At 42.3% G+C, this 21563-nt stretch overlaps 3 protein-coding genes across 7 annotated transcripts; 2 read left to right on the top strand and 1 right to left on the bottom strand.

Moving 5' to 3' along the window:
* Positions 1–28: 28 nt before the first annotated feature.
* LOC102705004 (aspartyl protease family protein At5g10770-like) lies at positions 29–3676 on the bottom strand. Its single transcript, XM_006660687.2, has 2 exons — positions 3420–3676; positions 29–1418 (listed from the first exon to the last, which is right to left on the bottom strand). Exons 1-2 carry the CDS (start codon positions 3619–3621, stop codon positions 169–171), a joined length of 1452 nt encoding a protein of 483 aa, XP_006660750.1. The 5' UTR covers positions 3622–3676; the 3' UTR covers positions 29–168.
* A 4661-nt stretch (positions 3677–8337) lies between these two features.
* Positions 8338–10665, top strand: LOC102700928 (plant UBX domain-containing protein 10-like). Its single transcript, XM_040527822.1, has 4 exons — positions 8338–9033; positions 9135–9347; positions 9452–9634; positions 10378–10665. Exons 1-4 carry the CDS (start codon positions 8476–8478, stop codon positions 10606–10608), a joined length of 1185 nt encoding a protein of 394 aa, XP_040383756.1. The 5' UTR covers positions 8338–8475; the 3' UTR covers positions 10609–10665.
* A 1165-nt stretch (positions 10666–11830) lies between these two features.
* On the top strand, positions 11831–18386 carry LOC121055336. Of its 5 annotated transcripts, XR_005812455.1 has the most exons (7): positions 11831–12191; positions 12349–12385; positions 12485–12606; positions 12722–12785; positions 14361–14432; positions 17454–17876; positions 18012–18386. XR_005812455.1 is itself a non-coding variant. In XM_040527617.1 (5 exons), exons 1-4 carry the CDS (start codon positions 11949–11951, stop codon positions 12782–12784), a joined length of 465 nt encoding a protein of 154 aa, XP_040383551.1. In that variant the 5' UTR covers positions 11831–11948; the 3' UTR covers position 12785; positions 12983–13634. The 5 variants fall into 5 exon arrangements, 1 of the variants encoding a protein (XP_040383551.1); XR_005812456.1 differs by lacking the exon at positions 17454–17876; XR_005812453.1 differs by lacking the exons at positions 17454–17876; positions 18012–18386 and adding an exon at positions 14648–14926.
* The last annotated feature ends 3177 nt before the right edge of the window (positions 18387–21563 follow it).

The following is a 21563-nucleotide window of genomic DNA, read 5'->3' as shown; positions in this document are numbered from 1 at the left end:
CAAAAATAAGAGTTTCCAGCTTCGTACATGTCACCATTGATGATCTTCTTATTTATTCAGTCATTCCATTTTCGTATCACTGCAACAAAATTAAGATCAGTTTCCATCATCTTGGATTCTTTCTTGTATATACTAGCCAATCAAACGAGCAGCCGAACCCCCCAGCTATCAGCGGCATCCATTGGCGCCGAACCCGATCCTCTGGTTGGCGACGTCGTACGCGACGGCGAACGTCTTCTGCTGCGTGTTGCCGAGGATGGCGATGGACGTGTCGTCGCCGTTGGACGCGAACGCCAGGCACGCCTGCGACACCTGCGACACGTACAGCACGCCGGTGAAGTCGAGGCTCATGGTGGCGCCGCCTTCGAACAGCAGCGCCACCTTGGGGATCTGCGCTGTCGCGTGGCCGGTGAAGTCGTAGCACGTGTCGAGGATGGACAGCGCGGGGGCCTTCTTGTACTGCCCCATGTACCGCGCGAACGCCGACCGGAGCGCCGCGTAGGCGCGCGGCGGGAGGCGGGTGATCACCGTGCCGGAGTCGATCACCGTGCCCCCCGCCGTCGAGAACACCGTCGTGGGGACCCTTATCTCCCGGCCGCCAACCTTGATGCCGACGAGGTTGAGGTAGTAGAACGACGGGTTGTCGCTGTTGGTCACCATCGCCGTGAACTGCGCGTTCGCCGGCGCGGCGTCGCCGAGGGACAGGTACCCGTTGCCGCTCGACGACGACGGCAGGCAGTAGGTGAAGCCCGGCCCGTAGTTGGGCGCCCCCTGCGACGCCAGCGACACCTTCTCGCGGCCAAGGCCGAAGAGCCCGTCGGCCTGGCCGAACAGCCCGGTGTTGGAGTCGCCGCAGCCGAAGACGAAGCCCGGGAGCTTGGCGGACGCCGACAGCGTGAGCGTGTCACGCACGAGGTTGCCGTCGGTCTGCGACTGGTCGCCGTACGCGACCTCGTACCGGCACTTGTTCGACGAGCAGGTCCCCGAGTCGAGCTCCTGGCACTCCTGCGCGCCGCAGGGCACGGCGGCGTACGTCGACGACTGCGCCGGGTCGAACAGCGGGTCGTTCTGCTGGTAGCAGTCGCTGCACGGCGTGCACTGCACCCACGACAGGTCGCTGCCGGTGTCGAACACCACCGAGTACTGCTTCGCCGGCGTTCCGAGCCCCACGGACACGATGTAGTTGCCGGTGCCAAGGGAGATGCCCCTCTGCGCCGGCAGGGACACGCCCTTCGAGGCGCGTGCCGGGTCGACCACGGACGCGCCGGCGGCGGCGACCTTGCGGTGGATGGAGTTGACCCTGGCCTGGTCGCGTTCCAGGATCTCGACGTGAGACGGCGCGCCGCCGCGACGGGCATGAAGCGGCGAGCACGGGCCGTGCTGGTGCACGACGCTGAGAGCCGACGAGTTCGACGTCGCTGCAGGGCAGCACAAACGGAAATGAGCAATGCGATGCAACTCGAAGCAGAGCAACCACATCTATTTTTAAGTTTCAAGCATTAGCAATTTTACGGTCTAACATAAAGTAATTAAAAGTACCTCGAGGTACCGGTATTTCACGATACTAAATCCTTTCTGATCGTTGAATCTAACAGCGCACTGAGTAGATTCAACAATGAAGGTCTAACATAAAGTAATTAAAAGTACCTCGAGGTACCGGTATTTCACGATACTAAATCCTTTCTGATCGTTGAATCTAACAGCGCACTGAGTAGATTCAACAATGAAAGATGATTTGATATCTTGAGATACTTTTTATTGGATCCGAGCAAATCTCTTCAAACATACTATAATATACCGAACAACATAGATAGCCCGAAAAAAAAACAAAATAAAAAACCAAGAACAATATATGTAGTGAATAGTGATATACTTCATTCATATTTACACCCTATTTTGTGGCACCCTATTTTGTGGCTTTTGTTTATACTTATAAATAAGTTAAAATTTAAATTTTTAATCTTAAATATGGAATTACTTTTAAGGTTTTTTTATTGCAGTTTATTTTCTAGTTTTGACTTTTAAATTGTTATAAACACATACATAAAAGTTTTATTCGTAAGTTATTTTCTTTTTGCAAATATGTTGTTTGATTTTTTTAAAGAAACCCCAAAATAACCCTCAATAAATGACTCCGCTGACTTTTTGACAGACGTTTAAAGTGGGTATATATCCCGGCAGCGATTCTTCCTTACCATTGCATGAATGTAACTTTAGTATAATTGACTACAATTTAACTAGTTACAAATGTAACCAATATATAACTAACATGTAAGTCTCGTACTAATAAACTGTGATACCTTAGAATTATATACTAGTTGCTTTATAAATATATTTACATCCGAGTGATTTATAGAAAAAATACTCGAGTGATTTATAGCAAAAGCGTAACCATTCATGACAGTGAAAAACTGTAATACATTATCTTACCTAGGTTGGATATTTATAACAGTTTTATGAACTGGATATATGTTGCTTTCTATCGCAATTACTGAGTTTCTGTGAAACTAAATTTCAGAATAATGCATATACAAGTTCAAGCAGAATACATAGTAACCATACTCCAAATCTAAAGAGACCTAACATTCTGATTGGTTGAGTCCTTCAATCCCTCTGTTTGGCCAAATGGACATGGATTTATATAAGTTCGAGTGGATTATTGGTTGATCAGGTCGCATTCTTTTTTCTGCAGCAACAACTTCAGTTTCAGATACTACTACCTGCGAAAGGAGACAAACGGCAAAAATCCTGCTATTATTTGTTCAGTTGTTCTACGGTTAGATAGTCACATCAAGAAATTCTCCTTTACAAACTTCAATTGTCGTCTCATCTCACGATGTATTATTCCTTTTGACTTCTGTGTACCTAATAGTGGGCATTTTAACTCTGAACCCCTGATATCAAATTAGTTTATTAATTGGCTTCATCTAAAGCCTAATCCTCTGAAACTACCTATGCAAATTACTCAGGTAATATAGTAGTCAGGTGTTATATAATACTAGAAATAATACTCTTCACTGATAGTAAAACTAATTTAGATCATTTATTTTTTCTAATCCAATAGATCAGTGTTTATACAACTACGTTAGCTACATGTTAAACACTGATACTAGAGTATTTTTTAGTGGTAATAGAACTCTAAATCAGCGGTTGAGATTTTTCTACTGACAATAATACCGATGGTAGAATTCCATCGATAAAAAGCATTATAGTCGACCTCTGTAACATTGCATGAGTACACATGCATCTCCTCGCCAAAAGAAAAATGAGGAAGAGTGCATATGCATTAGTTTCTTGTATATGATGTTTGGAAGAAAACTGTGTCGTTCATTTTCAAGAACAACATTTATACAAGGATCGGTAGGCGAAACAATGCAGACGCACGATCATTAAGCAGATGCAAAAATAGCTGTCACTACCTTTGGATGCAGTGCAGGCCGGGCTCGGCAGCAGCGAGCTGACGCGGAAGACGTGCCAGTTCGGGTCGTTCGTCCGAGCAGCCGGCGCGGCGGCGCCACCAATCCGGCGAGGAGCAGTGACCACAGCTAGAGCTGCAACCGCAAGCAGAGCAAACGCTCTGCCGCGAACAAGAGAGCACTGCCTCAACGGCGAGGACGCCATGGATTCCGGCCGGCGAGCGCCTCCGTCACAAGCTCGGGATCTGAGCGTCACTCGCTCTGTGCGTCCGTGCAGCTGAAACGATGGCCATAGCCGCTGCTTATATAGCGTCGTTAGTTGGGAACACACGCCACCAGCACCCAGCACCACCCACACACGGCGTCAAAGTCGTCGTCGCCGCCGTCAGCTGCGCGCAAGAAAAAGATTAGGTTGTGCGCCACACACACACACACACGCACAGCTAGCCGGCGACGAGCACCATGGCCACTGTCCGGCATTTACACGGCGACGACGACGACGAGGCGAGCTAGTGACCAACTGTCAACTCCAACTCCAACGTGATCAGTCACTCGCACACGCGCGCACTGAGACGAGGTCGCCAAGCCTGAGCCACGAGGTAAGCCGATCACGATGCTACGGTTAATTGCTAATTAATTTGCTATAGATGCATATCGAATTGGGTTATTTCGGTTTGGCTATGATGATATGATATCGGAATGGCCGTAGGAAAATGACACCTCTCGTGGCACTCGTTCTAATTAAAGGGGAAGCAGGACACCGACCTGTCACACTCGTGTAAATTGGTGGTGAAGAATGCTGATATGTTGGAGGTTGCTTTCTTTCTTTGCCACCACGCGAGAAAGCAGGAAATGCATTTGCACGCAGTGCTGATTGCTGAATTGCTGATGCACTCACGAAGTGACGGCACAGCTGGTATGCAGGTTTGTGTCAGTGTGTGTCAATGTGTCATGGCTACTTGCGATCAAACCCAACGCACGTTGCTTGCACAAATCTGCAGAAAATGGCGATCTGTTTTACAGGCCGGTTGGTATAGTGATAGCTAGCTGGATGCTGCTCCGTTCTTCAGTGATAAGGGTTTAGTTATTTAGGCTTAGCTAGGAGTTAAGCAGTGTGTCTGTATAAACATTGCTTCTTCAGAAAGTTGCAGAATTGGAACATCCAGAACAGGACAGAGGATCAGACACGAGCACGCAACTTGATTACTTGAACTAATACTAGTAAGTTACAACACACATATGATTGATGTACTTCAATGCTACATAAACAACACCGGATTTAAGTAACCCTGATTAGACTCATGAACAACACACCTATGCGTTGCATTTTTCCCGGTGCACGCAGATGGTGTCTGCTGCCATGCAAAATATTTGCAAATGGTTTCAGTGCAGCGGAGCAGGAACCTGACCAGGCCTGTCACTTGTGCATGCCTGCCGTTTGTTCAGGCTCGCAGGACAAAGCAGCTAGCGTTTAATTCGATCGTCGCTGCCATGGAATTGAAAAAGGCTGGACCTGACAAATCAAGCCGTGATTTCCTTTCCAAACCGAAACAAAAACCGACAGATAAACGACGAACTGCACCTAACATTATACTACTGTTGCATATACATATGTTCTTGATCAACCGGGAATGAATGAATGAATCGAAGACGGCCTACCAAACGTGTTGAAGTGCATTGCATCTGGTCAGTCAGTCAGCTGGGTGCCGGGTCAGTCAGTCAGCTGGGTGCCGAAATGGGAGAAGAAGTGCAGGAAGTGCAAGGGTAGCTAACCGGATGACTGACTGGTCACTTCATCGATCGCACTGAGAGGGAGAGAGACGGCGACTGTCAGTAGTGGCACCCACACTAATTACCGAGGTTTAGTCAACACGGGTGTAGATCATTAGTGCGGTTAATCGCTTGGTTAAATGTCTACTACTAGTTAATTACTAAATACGTCAGCCACTCATGGGCAGCAGCAGCACATTCTCTCGTTTCTTCGAATTTTCGTGCTGGCCGTCTATTTCTCACTCTCTCTCTCCCTCGGCGGGGACTCCGCCGGAGCTCGGCTGCGCCGGCGAGGGGAGAGGAGAGGATGGTCGAAGAACGGCAAGAAAACAATAGTAGAAGGGTTTATTTGCAAATATCCATCTCCTGGTCGGCAACTTCAATCTGGGCCGTTCGTTGTTGATCCAACGGCCATCATAGGCTGGGTTCTACACAGGGCCCACACTTATACGGAACTTAGTGCAAATCAGCCCGTATTCGGACCGCTATCGTGGGCCTCGATTGCTGCCTTTTATAGGCTTCATGGGCCATTGCGAGATCAAGTCCGACCTTGCCAACAACAACCTTGGCACCCAGGGATCGCCCTAGGGGATAACCGCTTCGGGCCCCAAATCGTGGGGGCTTCAACTCTAAATTTTTTAAATAACATGTACAATATTTTTATATAAATATTATTTCTAAATGTAATTTAAATATTTGCGATTATATATATATATATATAAGTATATATCTCTTAGTAATTATTATGGTATAATATGATAAGTCTTTTTGAAAAATTAGGACCTGGCACCATTGCGAGATCAGTGACTAAGGAGTTCATGGATGCTCTTGCCGCTGGTGCCGATGTGTCCATAATTAGGCAGTTCGTTGCCGGAGAGGGTTGTTGTGACCACCAAACACAATGACGATGAACAGTATATGTATGGGAGGCCCAGCCTGGTGGGTCCTTTACTGTTACCCGTGACACCTCCGGTGAACTGCTTGGTCAGGGTACTAAAGCATCCCAACAACTACTCTATCCCATTCTCTATTCTGAAAATAAAGTATAAAAACTATAAATTGAGCTCTAACAGAATGGCCATCCTATCATCTATTTTTAGATGTCATCCATATTAGGAGAGAGAACCTTCATATTTAGATGATCTCTCTCCGTCCTCCAAAGAAATACGGAGGATGTCATATATGGATGATCTAGTGGAATACATAGAGATATGAAGCATGAAACTAGTTTAGATGATCATCCAAATGAAGATATGTATGACCAAATTTAGATAAGCCGATGGAGATGCTCTAAGATCACCCTCTACCTCAAGGGTGATCAGGTAGGAAGATGTAGTTCATTCCTCTTGTGTAGTATTCCTATTACTAGTATATAATAATATAATATGTAATAATAAAGGGCATGTTTAATTTGTTACGAAAATCAATCATTCAAAATATTGATATTGCCAAAATTTTAGTAGGTAACAAACTAAACTAATCTCACCATCATACCAATATTTGGTAATTCTAGAAAATTCCACTCACAAAACTATGCCAAAATTTGGTAAGGTATCAAACTTTATATGACCTATATATCTTGACCTTGCCAAATTTTTGGCAATGCTAAATTATGGATTTGGCACTGGATGGTAAGGTTTATTTGGGCAACAAACTGAACATACCCATAATTATGTCTTGTGAACATTAGATTTCTTGTACATTCAGTGATGATTCTATATCAGCTTATATTTTTATTGGCAGTGGTCATGATTTGTCTTCAGTCACACTATTCTGAAGCACTGTTCTTGTGATATCAACAAGAGGTCTGATGCTGCAGTGCTCTTTGTGTAGGAAAAGAAATTAGCAGACTAGCAATATACCACTGTTTTTTAGAAGTGCAATTTTAATCACTACATTAACAGAAATAAACAATCTAAGCTTTCATTATGAACTACTGATATGTGTTTCTTAGTTGTTATCAGCTTCATGGACAACTGTGAAGAGTTGATCCGTGAGTGGCTCAGCTTTGTGGGGTATCGTTGACTCAGAAGACCTTCCTCTCAACATCTCCCATGAGCAGGAGCGGATCTAGCATCGAGGTGGCGGGGGCTCGAGCCCCTGCTACTCTAATACCTCACTAAAATTATTGGAGCTCTCACAAAGAACCCTTAAAATTTTATGACAAAAACAGATCACTCTGATTTTATTGACTAGATCCGTCACTGTTCATGAGATGCTCCGGTAGAAAAAGATCCTTAAGATGAACCGCAAGAACCTTGTGATTCACGAGTGCGTTGAGCTTTTCTTTGAGATTGAAGAGAACAAGGAAGAGTGCAACACAAGTTCTAGGAGGCCTTCTCCAAGAACCTCAAGCTTGGCATCCACGAGGATCCCACTAACAGGAACCTCAAAATTGTTTATGTTGCAATGCTATATGCTTAGTTCATTAGTTAAAACTTTCTTTTCTTGATTCTGCCTTGGTCCTTATGATTGTTTTTGAGCCCTTTATGGTTTGCTGCTTTGAGGATGGCACTTGATATCTTCTAGTAGTAGCTTTGGAGCTTAGCTTGTCATACACTGCTTAATTACTAGAAGCAGTTTTTTAGTACACAGATGGATGTCCACCTATTACTTGCATGTCATCTAAAAAGTCATTAAGAAATATGACAAAATTTGACAAGATAAATAAATATGAGTTATATCACCCCACAAACATACAAGTTTAAATTCAACTTCTACAAGTTACAGTAAAAATAACAAAAACAATTATGAACATGTGTATACTTAGCCTCAATTTTGTTTGTTTTTTCTATAACTTGTAGAAGTTAAATTTAAACTTGTATATTTGTGAAGTGATATAACTCATATTTATCTATCTTATCAAATTTTTTTTCATATTTTTATGACTATTTATATAACATGCAAGCCCACGGGTGGACATCAATCCACCTGTGTGCTTAAACTGTTCATCCTTAATTACTTGGGGTAATTACTTACTGCCGATCTGTGAAGGATACCATATTCTGCTTCTGAGAACAAAGTACAAAGCAGCCCAATCTGGCCCTCACTTTGCCCTTCTGCTTTAACAAAAGCAAAGCATTTGACGCATTCCCTAACCCAGGTGTCTGCCATCCACCCATCCACACGCAGGCGCTTTACTTACCCAAGAACAAATGCTCACACGGACAGAAATGGAGATGCTCACCGTCACCGGCGCCGCCATGGCGCCATCTTGAATTAATCTTGATCGATGAAGTAACTAGCATTAGCAAGACACATTCTGCCGCTGCAGCATTTAAGCTTAAGCATGTCTTCTCCTCCTCCAAGCTCGGCGGCGGCGACCAGGGACAGGGACAGGGAGAGCGCCGGCGAGAGCCTACGCAACTCCTGCCACGACTTCGCCAGGAGCCTCGCCAGGCTGCCGGCCAGCATCATGGACGGCCTCTCCAGGTCGATGGCTCGCCGGAGCCGCCGCCCTCGCGACACACCTCCGCCGCCTCCTCTCCCTCCCCTCGTGCCGGAGGAGCTCGTCTTCTTCGCCGAGCTCGAGCGGCGGTACGGCGGCCGCCACCCGTTCTTCTACGGGTGCCGCCTCGCCGAGGCGCTCCGGGTCGCGCGGAGGGAGGGGAAGCTCGTGTTCGTGTACCTCCACGACCCCGACCACCCCTACACCGAGCCCTTCTGCCGGAGGACGCTGTGCTCCGACGTGGTGGTTGAGTTCCTCGACGCCAACTTCGTGTCATGGGGAGCCGTCGCCGGCCGAGGCGAAGGCATCGGCATGGTCGCGTCGCTGCAGCCTGGCAGCTTCCCCTTCTGCGCAGTCGTCTCTCCCGTCTCCGACGAGACCATCGCCGTCCTGCAGCAGGTACAAACTCCATAACTAACACCGAAGCAAAAAATGTCTCTTTTCTTTTCAAGTTTTCGTAGGATTGATTAACAGATGCACAAAACTGTATCTTCTTGCAGGTAGAGGGCCCGGTTTCGCCGTCAGAGCTAGTGGAGATTCTGCAGAGAACCATCGATGAGCAAGGTGCAGCTTCCAGACAAACTTGGTTGCCAGAGGAGCTAGCCGCAGCCGTGAGAGCCTCAAGGGCCGAGGAAGAAGAGAGGAGGAGATCAGCTCTGCGGCTAAGACAAGAGCAGGATGCAGCTTACCTCGAGTCACTAAGGAAGGATCAGGTAGACATAACATGCTCATGTTGAGGTTTCTGTTCAATGTTCATCATCAGTTCATGTGTCCTGTCCAGGGTGAGCTCAAATGCTCACTGACTCCATTGATGTAGGAGAAAGAAAGGTCCAGGAAGAGTGTTCAGGAGGGGCTTGCAAATGCAAAGCCAAAGGTGAGCAATGGGCTTCGTCCAAGATACCCTGGCCAGGCTGCAAGGGAAGCTAGCAAGACAGCTCAGGCCAGACCACCTGCTCAGAATGGAACTGAACCTTCACACAGAACTGAAGCAAACACCAAGGTACAATGACAAAGGCCTGGTTTAGTTCCCAAATTTTTTTCAAAAACATCACATCGAATTTTTGGATACCTAAATAAAGCATTAAACTAGATGAACCAAAAAATTAACTGCACAGTTATGTAAGAAATCTTGAGACGAATCTTTTGAGCCTAATTAGTCTATGATTAGCCATAAGTGCTACATTAACCAACACGTGCTACTGACGGATTAATTAGACTTAAAAGATTCGTCTCTCGGTTTCTAGGCTAGCCGTGAAATTCGTTTTTTCGTTCGTGACCGAAAACCCCTTCCGACATCCGGTCAAACATTTAACGTGACACTTCTCCCAAAAATTTTCTCAGTCTAAACACCACCAAAGTCTTATTCTCTTGTACAAATTTATAGTGCATTCTTAAAACTGCTAGTAAAAACCGGGGGATGTCAAATACTAGTGAATATAATCCCATACAAAATATTGGGGGTTCACCTATTCAGCAGACAGGTGTTCAGATCATTTTTTTAAGAAAGCAAAGCCACAAGCAGGTGTTCAGAACTTCAGATCACGCATTCAGGTGTTCTGAAGTCTGAAACTCTTGAAGCTCCGGCTACAAATTTGCAATGATAAAATATCAAGAAGCGTTATCCATGTTACCATTGTGCAAATGATTCCTTAGATCAAATGGATGTGGAAATTTCGTGCATGTATAAATTTTTACGCAGGTGATGATAAGATTTCCCTAAATAATGTATAAATTTTTACGCAGGTAATGATAAGATTTCCCAATGGAGAGAGAAAACAGCAGGCCTTCCATCACACAGATACCATCAGAGAAATATACAGGTATGTCGATTCCCTAGTAATACCAGGCATCGGAAATTATCAGCTCGTAAGAAGCTATCCACGGAAAACTTATGGTCGTCAGCAGCTGGAGATGACTCTTCAAGATGCAGGCTTCCATCCAAGTGTAACACTGTACATTGAACAGCTTCAGTAAACATGCTGTAACCACGAACCTGACAGCAAATTTCATGCAACAAATGAAAGAGAAATATCTGGATATGTGTACATGTTCGTGCATTCTACTCTACTTATACCTGCTGCCACTTTGCATACATAGAAAGAACTTTACTGCACAGTATAAGTGTCATTGTTTGGCTTTTTTATTAAAAAATTAAATAACATATTTGTAAATAAAAAATAATTTATGAATAAATTTTTATATATGTATACTTAGGATCTAAAAGTCAAGCTTGCAAAATAAGCTTCGATGGAAAAATCCTAAAGTCAGCTCTAAGTTTAAGGTTAAAAATTTAAATTTTGAGCTATAAACATAAGTAGAAGAAAAAAGATGGGAATGTATGTTTTTTTTACCAAACTTTAAAGATATGATACCATATTATTTTTCTACTGTAAATACTTAATACCTATAGGTACCAGTTAGCTAGATATTCCAAAAATTTATATTAAAAATTAAGTACATCATATTTTCGTGAGAACCGTAAAATTTCGTAAAATTTCTCACGTAGAAAGGAAAAGCCACATGTTTAAAACTTCAGAGTGCAAGGCATGCAGTAGTACCTGTGTATTAGCAATGCTCATCACGGTAAGAATAGGTTGTAGTCCACCGTGCTTAAACATACTTTTTATACAAAAAATAGTGCTTAAAATATAATATTTATCACCGGATGTGTGAAAGAGGTGTTCTAATTATATTATTACATATTTATATTTTTTTGAATAAACCTTTTTCTGAATAAAACATAGTTATGTTTTTAGACGGACAACGCACATCTGACACTTTTAGTTAACTTGATGACTGATATATGAGTCTAATGGTTATAAGACCATATGTCAGTCTCTGGATTAAAAATGGAAAGCAAAGTTAAGGAAAACGAGAGAATAGGAAAAACATATGATTCTGACAGAAATGTAGTCGTGTAAAACAAAGGATCGCAAAACACAGGAAAAACGTAGAAATGACCGTTTGATTGGACCAAAAAAAATACATGAATTTAAGGAAAACTTATATATGAAGACGCATTCCATAGAAATTTTGTAGGATTTCATAGAATTCAATCCTTTAATTCAAAAAGTTCTATAGAAAAAATTTCAATAGAAATAAAATTCTCTAAAATTCCTATAGAATTTCTTTAAATCAGCGGATGTTAAATGGGCTCCACTCCGAAGGACCGCTACCATTGTTGGCGCTCCGACGCTCCGACCGTCGGATTTGAGGTTGGACGTTTTCCGCCAATAAAAACCGCGCCCCTTACCCTTAACAACAGATAAGTGGCCCCACCCGTCAGTGTCAGCTTCCCCGCATCCGCCGCGGCCATGGCGTTCGCCGCCATCCACGCCCGCCTCGCCGCCGCCGCCTCGTCGCCGCCCCTCCGCTCCGCTCCCGTCCGCATCCGCCCCTCTCCCGTCGGAACCTTGTCCGCGGACCGCCACGTCAGCTTGCGGCAGCAACGGCGCCAGCGCCGGCCGAGGAGGGCAGGATTCGCCGCCGCCATCAGCGCGTCGCTCGACCTCACTGAGGACAACGTCCGGCTCGCCCTCGACGAGGCCAAGTCCGAGGCAAAGCACCGATCCTTCTCCCCTCGTTCCTCCTTTCTTACCTCCTCAGCGCAGCGAAACGTGTGCGGTTCTCTTGTCTCTAACTGACGCAGCGCCATTGTTGTTGCTTGCTGAATCTTTTGGCGTCAAATCGTCGCCTCCGCTGCTCCTCGCCCAGCTGGGTCAGCTGTTCGACACGTCGGTGGGGATCACAGGTGGAATCCAATTTGCCAAACCTGCGCTGCTGCGGTGAACGCGGATGGAAAAATCTGGGAGTAATCTGCTTCTCCGTTTCGTGTGGATGATGATGGCAGGGCAGGTCGATCTCGCGGAGCTGGACGGGCCGTTCGTGAAGCTCCGGCTCAAGGGCAAGTTCTGGCACACCCGCGCCACCGTGCTCGCGCGGCTTGGTAACTACCTCAAGAACCGCATCCCGGTGAGCACGTATTTTTCTCCCCTTGATTCCGGCGTGTTCTTGCTCCTGCTTGCGTGTGGAGCTTGAGAAAGTTTCCTTTTTTAGACTGGAGGTGAAGTTGCTATCGTTTTGGCAGGAAATCTTGGAGGTGGAGATAGAAGACGAGAAGCAGCTTGATGATAGCCCTGCAGCCTTCTGAGGTAACCACCATATTGAACGCTGTAGTCTGCTCACTCAGTATGTAAATCTTGTGATGAACTAGAGTTTAAAATCTTACAAATTTGTAGGTCTAGAAAAGTGGTGGCGAAAACACATTTAAATATTCAGTTTTACAAATTTTAGTTAGAAGTTAGTACAGCAGTATCATTTATAAAGATATGAACAACATTTTTTCTAGATAATGGGTAATCCTGGATTTTACTGTGAGGAGATGCGCGAGATCGGAAGGAATACGCGAGCGATTGGAATTGATAGCAAGAACAAACGGGATACAACACACGAATTCGTCTTGACCCAACAGGATCAAGCCGCCGCCGCCGCCATCGCGTGTTTCTGCCTACCTCTTCTGTTCGTCCTTCTACCGTTTTTATACACCCGCCAGCTTCCAAGCCAGCTAAGCCAGCCAGCTGTACAATACTCACGCACACACCCACTCCGGCCCAAACACCAGCCTGTTGGGCTTCTTTGTACGCTTGGCGCGGCCCATAGAGTCAGTCTTCCCTGGCATTGCTTGTAGCTCGTCCGGCGCGCCGTCTTCCGTAGGATCGTCAGGAGATGGTGTCCTGACAATTACTTAAACAGAAGCTACAACCAATTATTTCATTAGTTGCAAACACATAGATGCTTAAAACATGAATGGAAGAAGACAAAACATGCGAATAGAATGCCACTTGACAGAAATACATTATTCAGGATCAGGAACCAATCCTATTCTCTAGATTTGGCATGCTGTGCGGATACTTTTCTTGTTCTCTTCACACTTGTAACTAGGGCTGAAATCAAGTCTAGTACATTGCCCTATATATACATTATCTAAAATATACTACATCCGTCCAAAAACATAAGCATTTCTAGGTTATTTAGCAGTGATTATGGTTGGAAAGAAAAGACCATACTGCCTCTTAATAAATGAGGCATGAATGGGTGGGAGGGTAGGTGGAGATAAAATAAGAAGAATTTTAAATAGTAAGTAATTAATGAAATAAGTAGTACTATGAATAGTACTAGAAATGTTTATATTTTGGAACGAGTAGAGTACGAACAACATTCAGCCGAGCGTCGTTGTGGTATGAGACTCCTCTGCATTACTGTAGATGATCCAAGTCCCGTCCACATTGCAGTGGTATTCACTGGCCAATAGCTCCAATATGTCAACCTGAATTTCTGTACTCAAGCTGAAGGACCAAGTCTGCTGGAATGCACAATCCTACATTCTCACCTTACTTTTCTGGTCAATGTTGCATGAATTCAGGGATTCCTAATCACCCTGCATTTTGATTGTGGAGGTGCATGATTTGAAACTTGTATTTATTTTAGCACTTGCGAGTCGCAAGAACCTGAGAACTGTACTGATGGGACCTACTTTCGGATAGGTTTAATAGACGCTTTTCCTGATTCCGAGCTTGGTAGGATCAACTTTATGTGTTCTGTTCTGATATTATAATTTGTGTTCGCCCTTGCAAATGATGTTTAAGTCGTGGTCATCATATTACATACTCTGAAATATCACTGCATCAATATGCTTCTGTGTTCATTATGTCTTCTCCTGTGGACAGTACTCTGGTAAACTAGAAGTTGGCTGCTCGTTCACAAAAGTAATATTGGTCTTCCATCCTATGAGCATCACGGTAATTCATTTTTTCCATTTGAAATTCTGACATCCTGATTATATATATTTCTCACTTCTTATCCATTCCCGTCATGTTTTTATATTTTGTGAACAGACCAATCGAATGCAAGTGAATACAATTGCACTTTGAACGTTGTTTGCAGTTGAATGTTCTTTTATCTTAAAAACTGAACCACTAATTCTTGCGTTGGGGCTACGCTGTGGCCATTTCAGCGCTTTTGTCAATCTGTCAAATGTTTGGGCAGCAGCGAACTAGGAGTATCTGAAGAGAAAGCAGTTTACAACCCTAGGCCCCTAGCTCTGTTGAACAAGACAATCAATTTCGACAAATCTTGTACTGCTAGAATAAATCTATCTGTTCGTTCTTTTCCTTTGAGAAACAGTTGTTTCGGGCCACTTCTGGATCATACTCCCTCCCGATATAAGTATTTTTAGTATTTGAAATGTCTCTATAAATATAAACATTAATATAGTATTACCTTTCTGATCCAACTACCCCTCATGATTTCCTGTATTTATTGCTGCGTCGCTGGGTGTAATATTTTACCAGACTTAGCCGTGTTCGGCACCCGGGTGGTTAACCATTAGTATATAATTAATTAATTATTAGCTATGAAAAATATTAGAAAATAGATTAATTTGAATGTTTAAAGCAACTTGCATATATATTTTTTAAAAAATATATCATTTCACACTTCGCAACTTGGGAAGCGTGCGCGCGAAAAAGAGGGTCAGTAGTATTATGTATGGCCGAACACGGTGTTAGTAAACTCTTAGGGCATCATAGATTTTTCAGCAGGTGTCAATTTAATTTTACCTTAATCTTGGTCTCTACAAAATTCTTATAAATATTTATATTTATGGACAAATGGAGTAGTTTGCACAGTCATCATGTACTCATCGGATGGTGCCAATTGATGATGCTGGAAACTACTTTCGAATTACTGGAGAAGGAGGACTTGTCTATCATGTTCCAGACCAGAAAGTGTGCATTTCATCATCAAAGTGACATATTTGAGAAAGCTTGTTAATTCCTATACTTAGAGTACTAGCAAGAAACAAGATTTCCAAAAGAAAATTGCATGGAAGCTCCATCCAATGTCCCTCCATCCATCAACATCTTGGACTGAATCTTTTCAGCAAACCAACTCATTACTCTCTCTCTCTCTCTCTCTCTCTCTCTCTCTCTCTCTCTCTCTTCATGAACTATATTTTTGCGAGCAAAGATATAACGATTGCCAATGTGTTTCTGTCTAAAAAGGTGAAAACAACAAAGCAGGAAACCATGATGCCAGTAGGAAGCAGTAATGCCCACCAATACTTGCTGCTAGATTCTATTCATATTGCAGCTCTGATTACTCTTTCCGCGCAAAAGAAAAAAAAACAATCTTTCATTGCTTTTAGTTTAGCTGAGAAACTACACCGTAGCAAATGTCATTTTCTTTAGGGGAAAAAAATCAGATCAAGCGTTCTGAACATCACTTGAGAGACTGAGATCATTATCTTAAAATAAACATTCTTAAGACTGAGATACTCTGAACTATCCAGCGCCCAATGAACAGGTATGAAACTGAGACTGCCACCTAAACACCAAACCGAAAATCCCCAGCTTCTCAGTGTCAGTCTGTCAGACCAACATGTGAACAAACTGGGCGATTATTCTCTTCCAACTCTCTGCAGAAATGTACTGCAATTCTGACAGAACATAATCAGCTCAGGACCTTGCAGATTCCATTGCAAAGTCCAAGCTGCCATGATCAATCTCTCTCTGGGATCATCCATTGTGCATTGCACCGGGCCTTTTCCTGTCAATGCCACTGTTCGTCAGAATGTTACAGCGTGGTCCTCCTATCGGTTGGCCACTGGTGGTTGGAGCTAAAATTTCAGTATACAGTTCTACAGCGATGTGTTGGGCTAATGGCTGGAGTAATCATTTGGGTAGTGTGGTCTGATCAAAGAAAGAATCTTTGATTACTCCTGCCACTAGTTGCTTCCAAACTGTGCTTTCTCTCGAATTCTTTTTTTTTCCTTTTGGGAATTGGGGACGCAAACCCAACCACATCATCGAGCCGAATTGGTTCTTGATTTCTTTTGCATGGAAAGCAGCAACAGATGAGAGTGCAGTGCAGTGCTCTGGTCGCCCTGCTCCTCAGGTTGCTTCTGAATAATCAGGGTCAATTGGTTATTCTAATCCGAATCTGTCGGCCAGATTAGCGAGGATCTGGTTCCATGTCAGGCCAAAAGGAAGGGAATAATTAATCAATCAGGGATGGATGGCCCGAGGAGGAAGACGACGAGAACGACGCGGCGTTGGTCTCTCCATGGATGGAGTAGCTAGGTCGAACTTGCAAGCAATAATACGAGGAGATTATCATCCGTGACCAAAATTTAATTTTTTTAAAACTTAATCTTATTTTAGAGAGGATCTTAGGTTTTTTTTATCTCAGTCTATTTTTCATAATTGGATTTTAAATCGCTAATAACATACATATAAAAAAATGTTGTCTATATTTTTTTGCAGTTTATTAGGATCCAGATTTAGTGACATTGTCCCGTGATATTCTCGGTGATATTCTGTCACTGACATGTGGACCCTACATGTGCCTAGACCCACGTGGGGCTTACATGTCAGTGGCAGAATGTCACCGAAAATATCACGGTGCAATATCACTGAATCCGCGTCCAGTTTATTAGCCGTGGTGCAAACGATTGGAAGTCTTAAGTCCCTAGAAAAGAAAAGAAAAGAAACGCAAGATGAGATGCAAATTGCACATTCTTGCAATATCTTACTACATGGTTTCATGTGATCCCACGTGAGGCAATCTTAAGATCAGAAGAACAGCAGCAACTAGGAGCTCGTTTTACGTGCGCAGAATCCGCGTTGTTCATCTGGCATCTTGACCATGTCCAGTTCTTTCTCTCTTTCTTTTTTCCCCATGAATTTTCAGCTTCTTTTCGTATCGTTTTCTCTGCTCTGAAAAAAAGTGTTTTTTTTCTCATTTTGCGTCGTTTTCAGCAGGTATCGAAAGCGTTTGGTGGCCTAGGATTTGTTCATGATGAGCTAATATACTCCAGTCCCTTTGCATCATGTGCGTGGCAGCTAATTGGACCGACCAAATTAAGGAGGATTAGCCAGTAACCATACATCTATATTCAGTCGGCGTCAAGCCATCGCATTCACATCAGATTAATTAGTCTCCGGTGATCATGTGACCTGCACAAAGACAAAACGCCTATCGCTTCACTAAAACTGTTGATATAATATAATCATAAAGTTGGATCACTAACCGTGTGGCAAATCATTTAAGGTTCTTGGTTAATTAAACAAACTAATCAGCTAGAAGTTTCTTCTCTTCTGCTGTGCAATTCTTCTTGGGTAACGTGTTTTCTCTTCCTAGGATCGATCCATATCTGTTGCTCTCTTCCTGGGATCCATCAATGGGTAAGCTCCAAGGAAGATTAGACGTAGATTACAAGGCCAATGATTCGGATTTTAGTTTAGTTTAGTCAGTTTCTGTTCTTGATCAGCCCCTGGATTCTGGATCCTGATGTGGGCAATCTTTGTTGGCTTGTGCAGAGAGAGATACGAGTCAGAATGGAAGGGAAATTCTCTCCAGCTGCACTGCAGCCTCCAACTGTCGTCAGACTCCTCCATGGCTGGCGCCAAAATAAGTGTTGCTGTGTTCATCCTGCTTGCTGTCTTCAGAGAAGCTTAATTTGGACGAATGCACATGCCGAATGGCCATCCATGAATAATTTGAACCACTGTTTGGGAGTCTTGTATGTCCTTGTGCAGATTTCTCATTTTCTCCTTGGCCCATGTTTGAGTTGCATGTTTCCCGCTTATGGGTAAGTTCTTTTTCAGATAATGAGAATAGCTTACATCTATGTGATACCCATAAACCCGTACTTATCTTGGCAGAAATACTATAAACTCAATCCTATATGTAAAAAAGTCTCGTACATATCGATAGAATAATATCCATACTTATTTCCTTAGTTCTATTTAGATAAAGGACAACTATGGATATAAATACAAGATCCTCGGAAAAAAACAAGTCAATCCACCCCAACAAGCCTTGAGAGGCCAATAGACCCAAAGGGGCAAATTGGAAGCAGGACAATACAATTTCCATCAAGCCGACATTGGAGAAGCCCAAACAATGCCTATCTGGCGACAACCACTCATCTGCTACCATGCTAATATAGTTATAGACTAGATTAGTGTTTCCTCCTTGTATGTTGTATGAATGAGAGATTGATATAATGACTAAACCGGCTATGGCCGACATGAGTAGGGTTATAAAAACTTTCTCTCCTCCTTGTTGCTATTGTCTCACGTATATTTTAGCACTGGTCGAACCCTACATGTTCAAATGCCATAGTCGAAAATCTATATGACAGTAATCTCCGACCTCTATCAACAATCGTATAGCTTATATGTTTTGTTGGAATAATATCGAGTGATGGGACAAGTCCCTAACTCCTCTGATAAAATGACAGACTGAACCATCGAAGGGTAGGATCTTAACTGAATATATAGTCCTTTGAATAAATTGACCACAAAAATCTCATGATAAAATTTTTGATCACAAAATTAGCCACAAAAATATCTCAAAAAATTGATCTCCAAAACTAAATAACTTTGGATGAAATTAGATTCAGTTTAAGTAAGTTTTAGGACTGGTTAGATTGCTTCCTTATTGAATTCTAAGATTTCATCCAATTATTTTAAGAAAATAGAAAATAAACTCTGAATGCTGGTACTGACGAAGGGAGTGACGAATCTAATGAGAACAATTGGTGGCATCGGAGATCTTCTGTCTCAAGTTTGGTACACACAATCTTTGGGCTTGTTCCATTGATTCAGCATCACCTGAGGATGCTTGGGAATAATAGTACATTTTTTCTGAAAGAAAATTGTCTATGAGTTGTATGTAGGTCTGCATGCAAAACTGTAGTTAGGATTTTGCAGAAAATTGTGCAGTTTATTCAGGATCCATGCAAAGTCCCCTCTCCGGATCCCAGAAAAGCTCAAACAACATTTCAATTTTTTTCCTGACAAAATGGTTGTTTAGATTTGCATTTCCTACCAGCAAAAGAAACTGAAAGCCAACCTTCCAGTGTTAGGAGGGAGTCTTAAGTCCTAACATATTCTATTTGCCACCAAATCATGAAACCCAACTTTAACTTTTTCTTTCCTTCCCCAAAATCTGACATTGGAACTCCTGCTGGGGAAAAAAAAGTGCCCATTGATTCACCAAAAATGCACTCATGCCAAGTGGCATATTTTCCATGGCAAGAGAAAGGCATGGACCCAAAGAGGCCCTTTTCTGGCCTAATTTGTTGAAACTTCTGGCATAATCAGAAAAGTTCCATTTGCAGTTTGGACATAAGACATATCTGAATTCTGAAAATGACCTCCACACCAACAAGCAGTGGTCTACAGACTTCATATGGACATATCCAGATGATTGACCTGATATTGGAGGCCATATTTTGGCATCAGTGTAAAAATGTTGGTGCTCATCATGGATAATTCAGAAAAGCACAATCAACATCATTTTTTTTCATGCAGTCAAATTAGCCATCCTCAGTTAATTTGGATGGTTCCAGTACTGTTTCGTATGCTGTTTCTTGAGTCTTGATCGATGTAATACTCCCTCCGTTTTCAAATAGTTTTCCGTATTGACTATTGCTGTTTTTAACTTTTGGTCGTCAATAGTTTTTAAATGGTAAGATTATCGTATAGCTTTCAATTATGTATATACCTTTTAAGGTGCTTGAGTCCATCACCTAACGTTCCTCTTATTGTATATAAGTTTGTCTACAGTTTGGTTATTACAGTTGTTGCAGAAAATGAAGATTTTTTTCCTATGGTTTTCTTACATTTCCTATTCTGCCTAGCACAATTGATACTACTTGGTCTTTAAAACGACTATTTTTAGCTATAAACCTAGATGATAAATGTCTTATTAGGTGTGAACCTTGACGGTAACCTATTAAGTTCGTATCTAAACATATACCACCTCCGTTTCATAATATAAGATGTTTGATTTTTTTTAGTTGCAACGTTTGAACATTTGTCTTATTCAAAAATTTAGTATAAATATAAAAATGACAGGTCGTATTTAAAGTTCTTTTGATAATAAAGTAAGTCACAAGCAAAATAAATGACGTTTTTATAATTTTTAAATAAGACAAATGGTCAAATATTGTAATAAAAAAACAAACATCTTACGTTACGAAACAGATGGAGTATACGGTAGTCTCTTGGAACAGAGATAGTAGAAAATATGGCGCACAGACCTACCATGTTAGTTTAAACTCTTTAGCTCAAATATAGATGTATATTACTTCTTAATTTAAATGGTATTGAGCTCTTTCTTAAACCTGCTATATTATAGAGAGACCATGAAAAAGAGTTTTGTAACTAACTAGACGAATGCATGGAGAGAAGAAAATATTTTATAATATTATCTAAAAATAAGTAAAAAAACTCATTTTTTGAAATGTTTTATCCATCCTTTTGCTATAGTAAATATTCACCTTGATTTGATTTTATTTATGGCTAACCATTTTGATTTGATTCTTTAAATGTTGAGAAACTCAAGGGTTGATTTGTAAGAATTATAGTGAGATCGTAGATTTAGTGTCATCACAATTATCTTATTTTATAAAAGTATATAAACTAGCATGGTTGACACAAGAACAAGAGAGTAACATATATCTATATACATTTAGATTGACGGATGCAAAATACAATTGTATTTATGAAAACAAAAAAGAGACATGTATCAAAAAGTGTATATATAAAAAATCTCGCTATGTATAAGATTGCGCGGGAAAATCCGTTAATTTTCACGCACAACATCTATATACCAATTACGCGAAAAAAATCATTACTTCTCATAAATAATAGCTAAGTACAAGATTGCGCGGGAAAATCTATTAATTCTCATGCATTAACAAACCAGAGTAACAAAGAAAAAAAGCAATCCAACAACTTGCATATTTGTAAATTGCAATAGAAAACCTGATGTACATACCCCACTATCTCAGCAGCCCCATTTGAAACTGATACATATTTTTAGATTATTCAATTACTTATGACTATTTGAGATATAAC

Source organism: Oryza brachyantha, chromosome 9 (genome assembly GCF_000231095.2).
Source record: "Oryza brachyantha chromosome 9, ObraRS2, whole genome shotgun sequence".
NCBI lineage: Eukaryota > Viridiplantae > Streptophyta > Magnoliopsida > Poales > Poaceae > Oryza > Oryza brachyantha.
The sequence above is the reverse complement of the archived record's forward strand: the minus strand, read 5'-3'. Positions and strand labels throughout refer to the sequence as shown.

Excerpts from the sequence above, each read along its gene's own strand:
- LOC121055336 (XM_040527617.1), top strand. The coding sequence starts at position 11,949 with ATGGCGTTCGCCGCCATCCACGCCCGCCTCGCCGCCGCCGCCTCGTCG. Across the intron at positions 12,386-12,484 it reads CACGTCGGTGGGGATCACAG|GGCAGGTCGATCTCGCGGAG; the intron begins GTGGAATCCAAT and ends TGATGATGGCAG. Across the intron at positions 12,607-12,721 it reads ACCTCAAGAACCGCATCCCG|GAAATCTTGGAGGTGGAGAT; the intron begins GTGAGCACGTAT and ends TCGTTTTGGCAG.
- LOC102700928 (XM_040527822.1), top strand. The coding sequence starts at position 8,476 with ATGTCTTCTCCTCCTCCAAGCTCGGCGGCGGCGACCAGGGACAGGGAC. Across the intron at positions 9,034-9,134 it reads CCATCGCCGTCCTGCAGCAG|GTAGAGGGCCCGGTTTCGCC; the intron begins GTACAAACTCCA and ends ATCTTCTTGCAG. Across the intron at positions 9,635-10,377 it reads GAACTGAAGCAAACACCAAG|GTAATGATAAGATTTCCCAA; the intron begins GTACAATGACAA and ends ATTTTTACGCAG.
- LOC102705004 (XM_006660687.2), bottom strand. The coding sequence starts at position 3,621 with ATGGCGTCCTCGCCGTTGAGGCAGTGCTCTCTTGTTCGCGGCAGAGCG. Across the intron at positions 1,419-3,419 it reads GGCCTGCACTGCATCCAAAG|CGACGTCGAACTCGTCGGCT; the intron begins GTAGTGACAGCT and ends GCTGCCCTGCAG.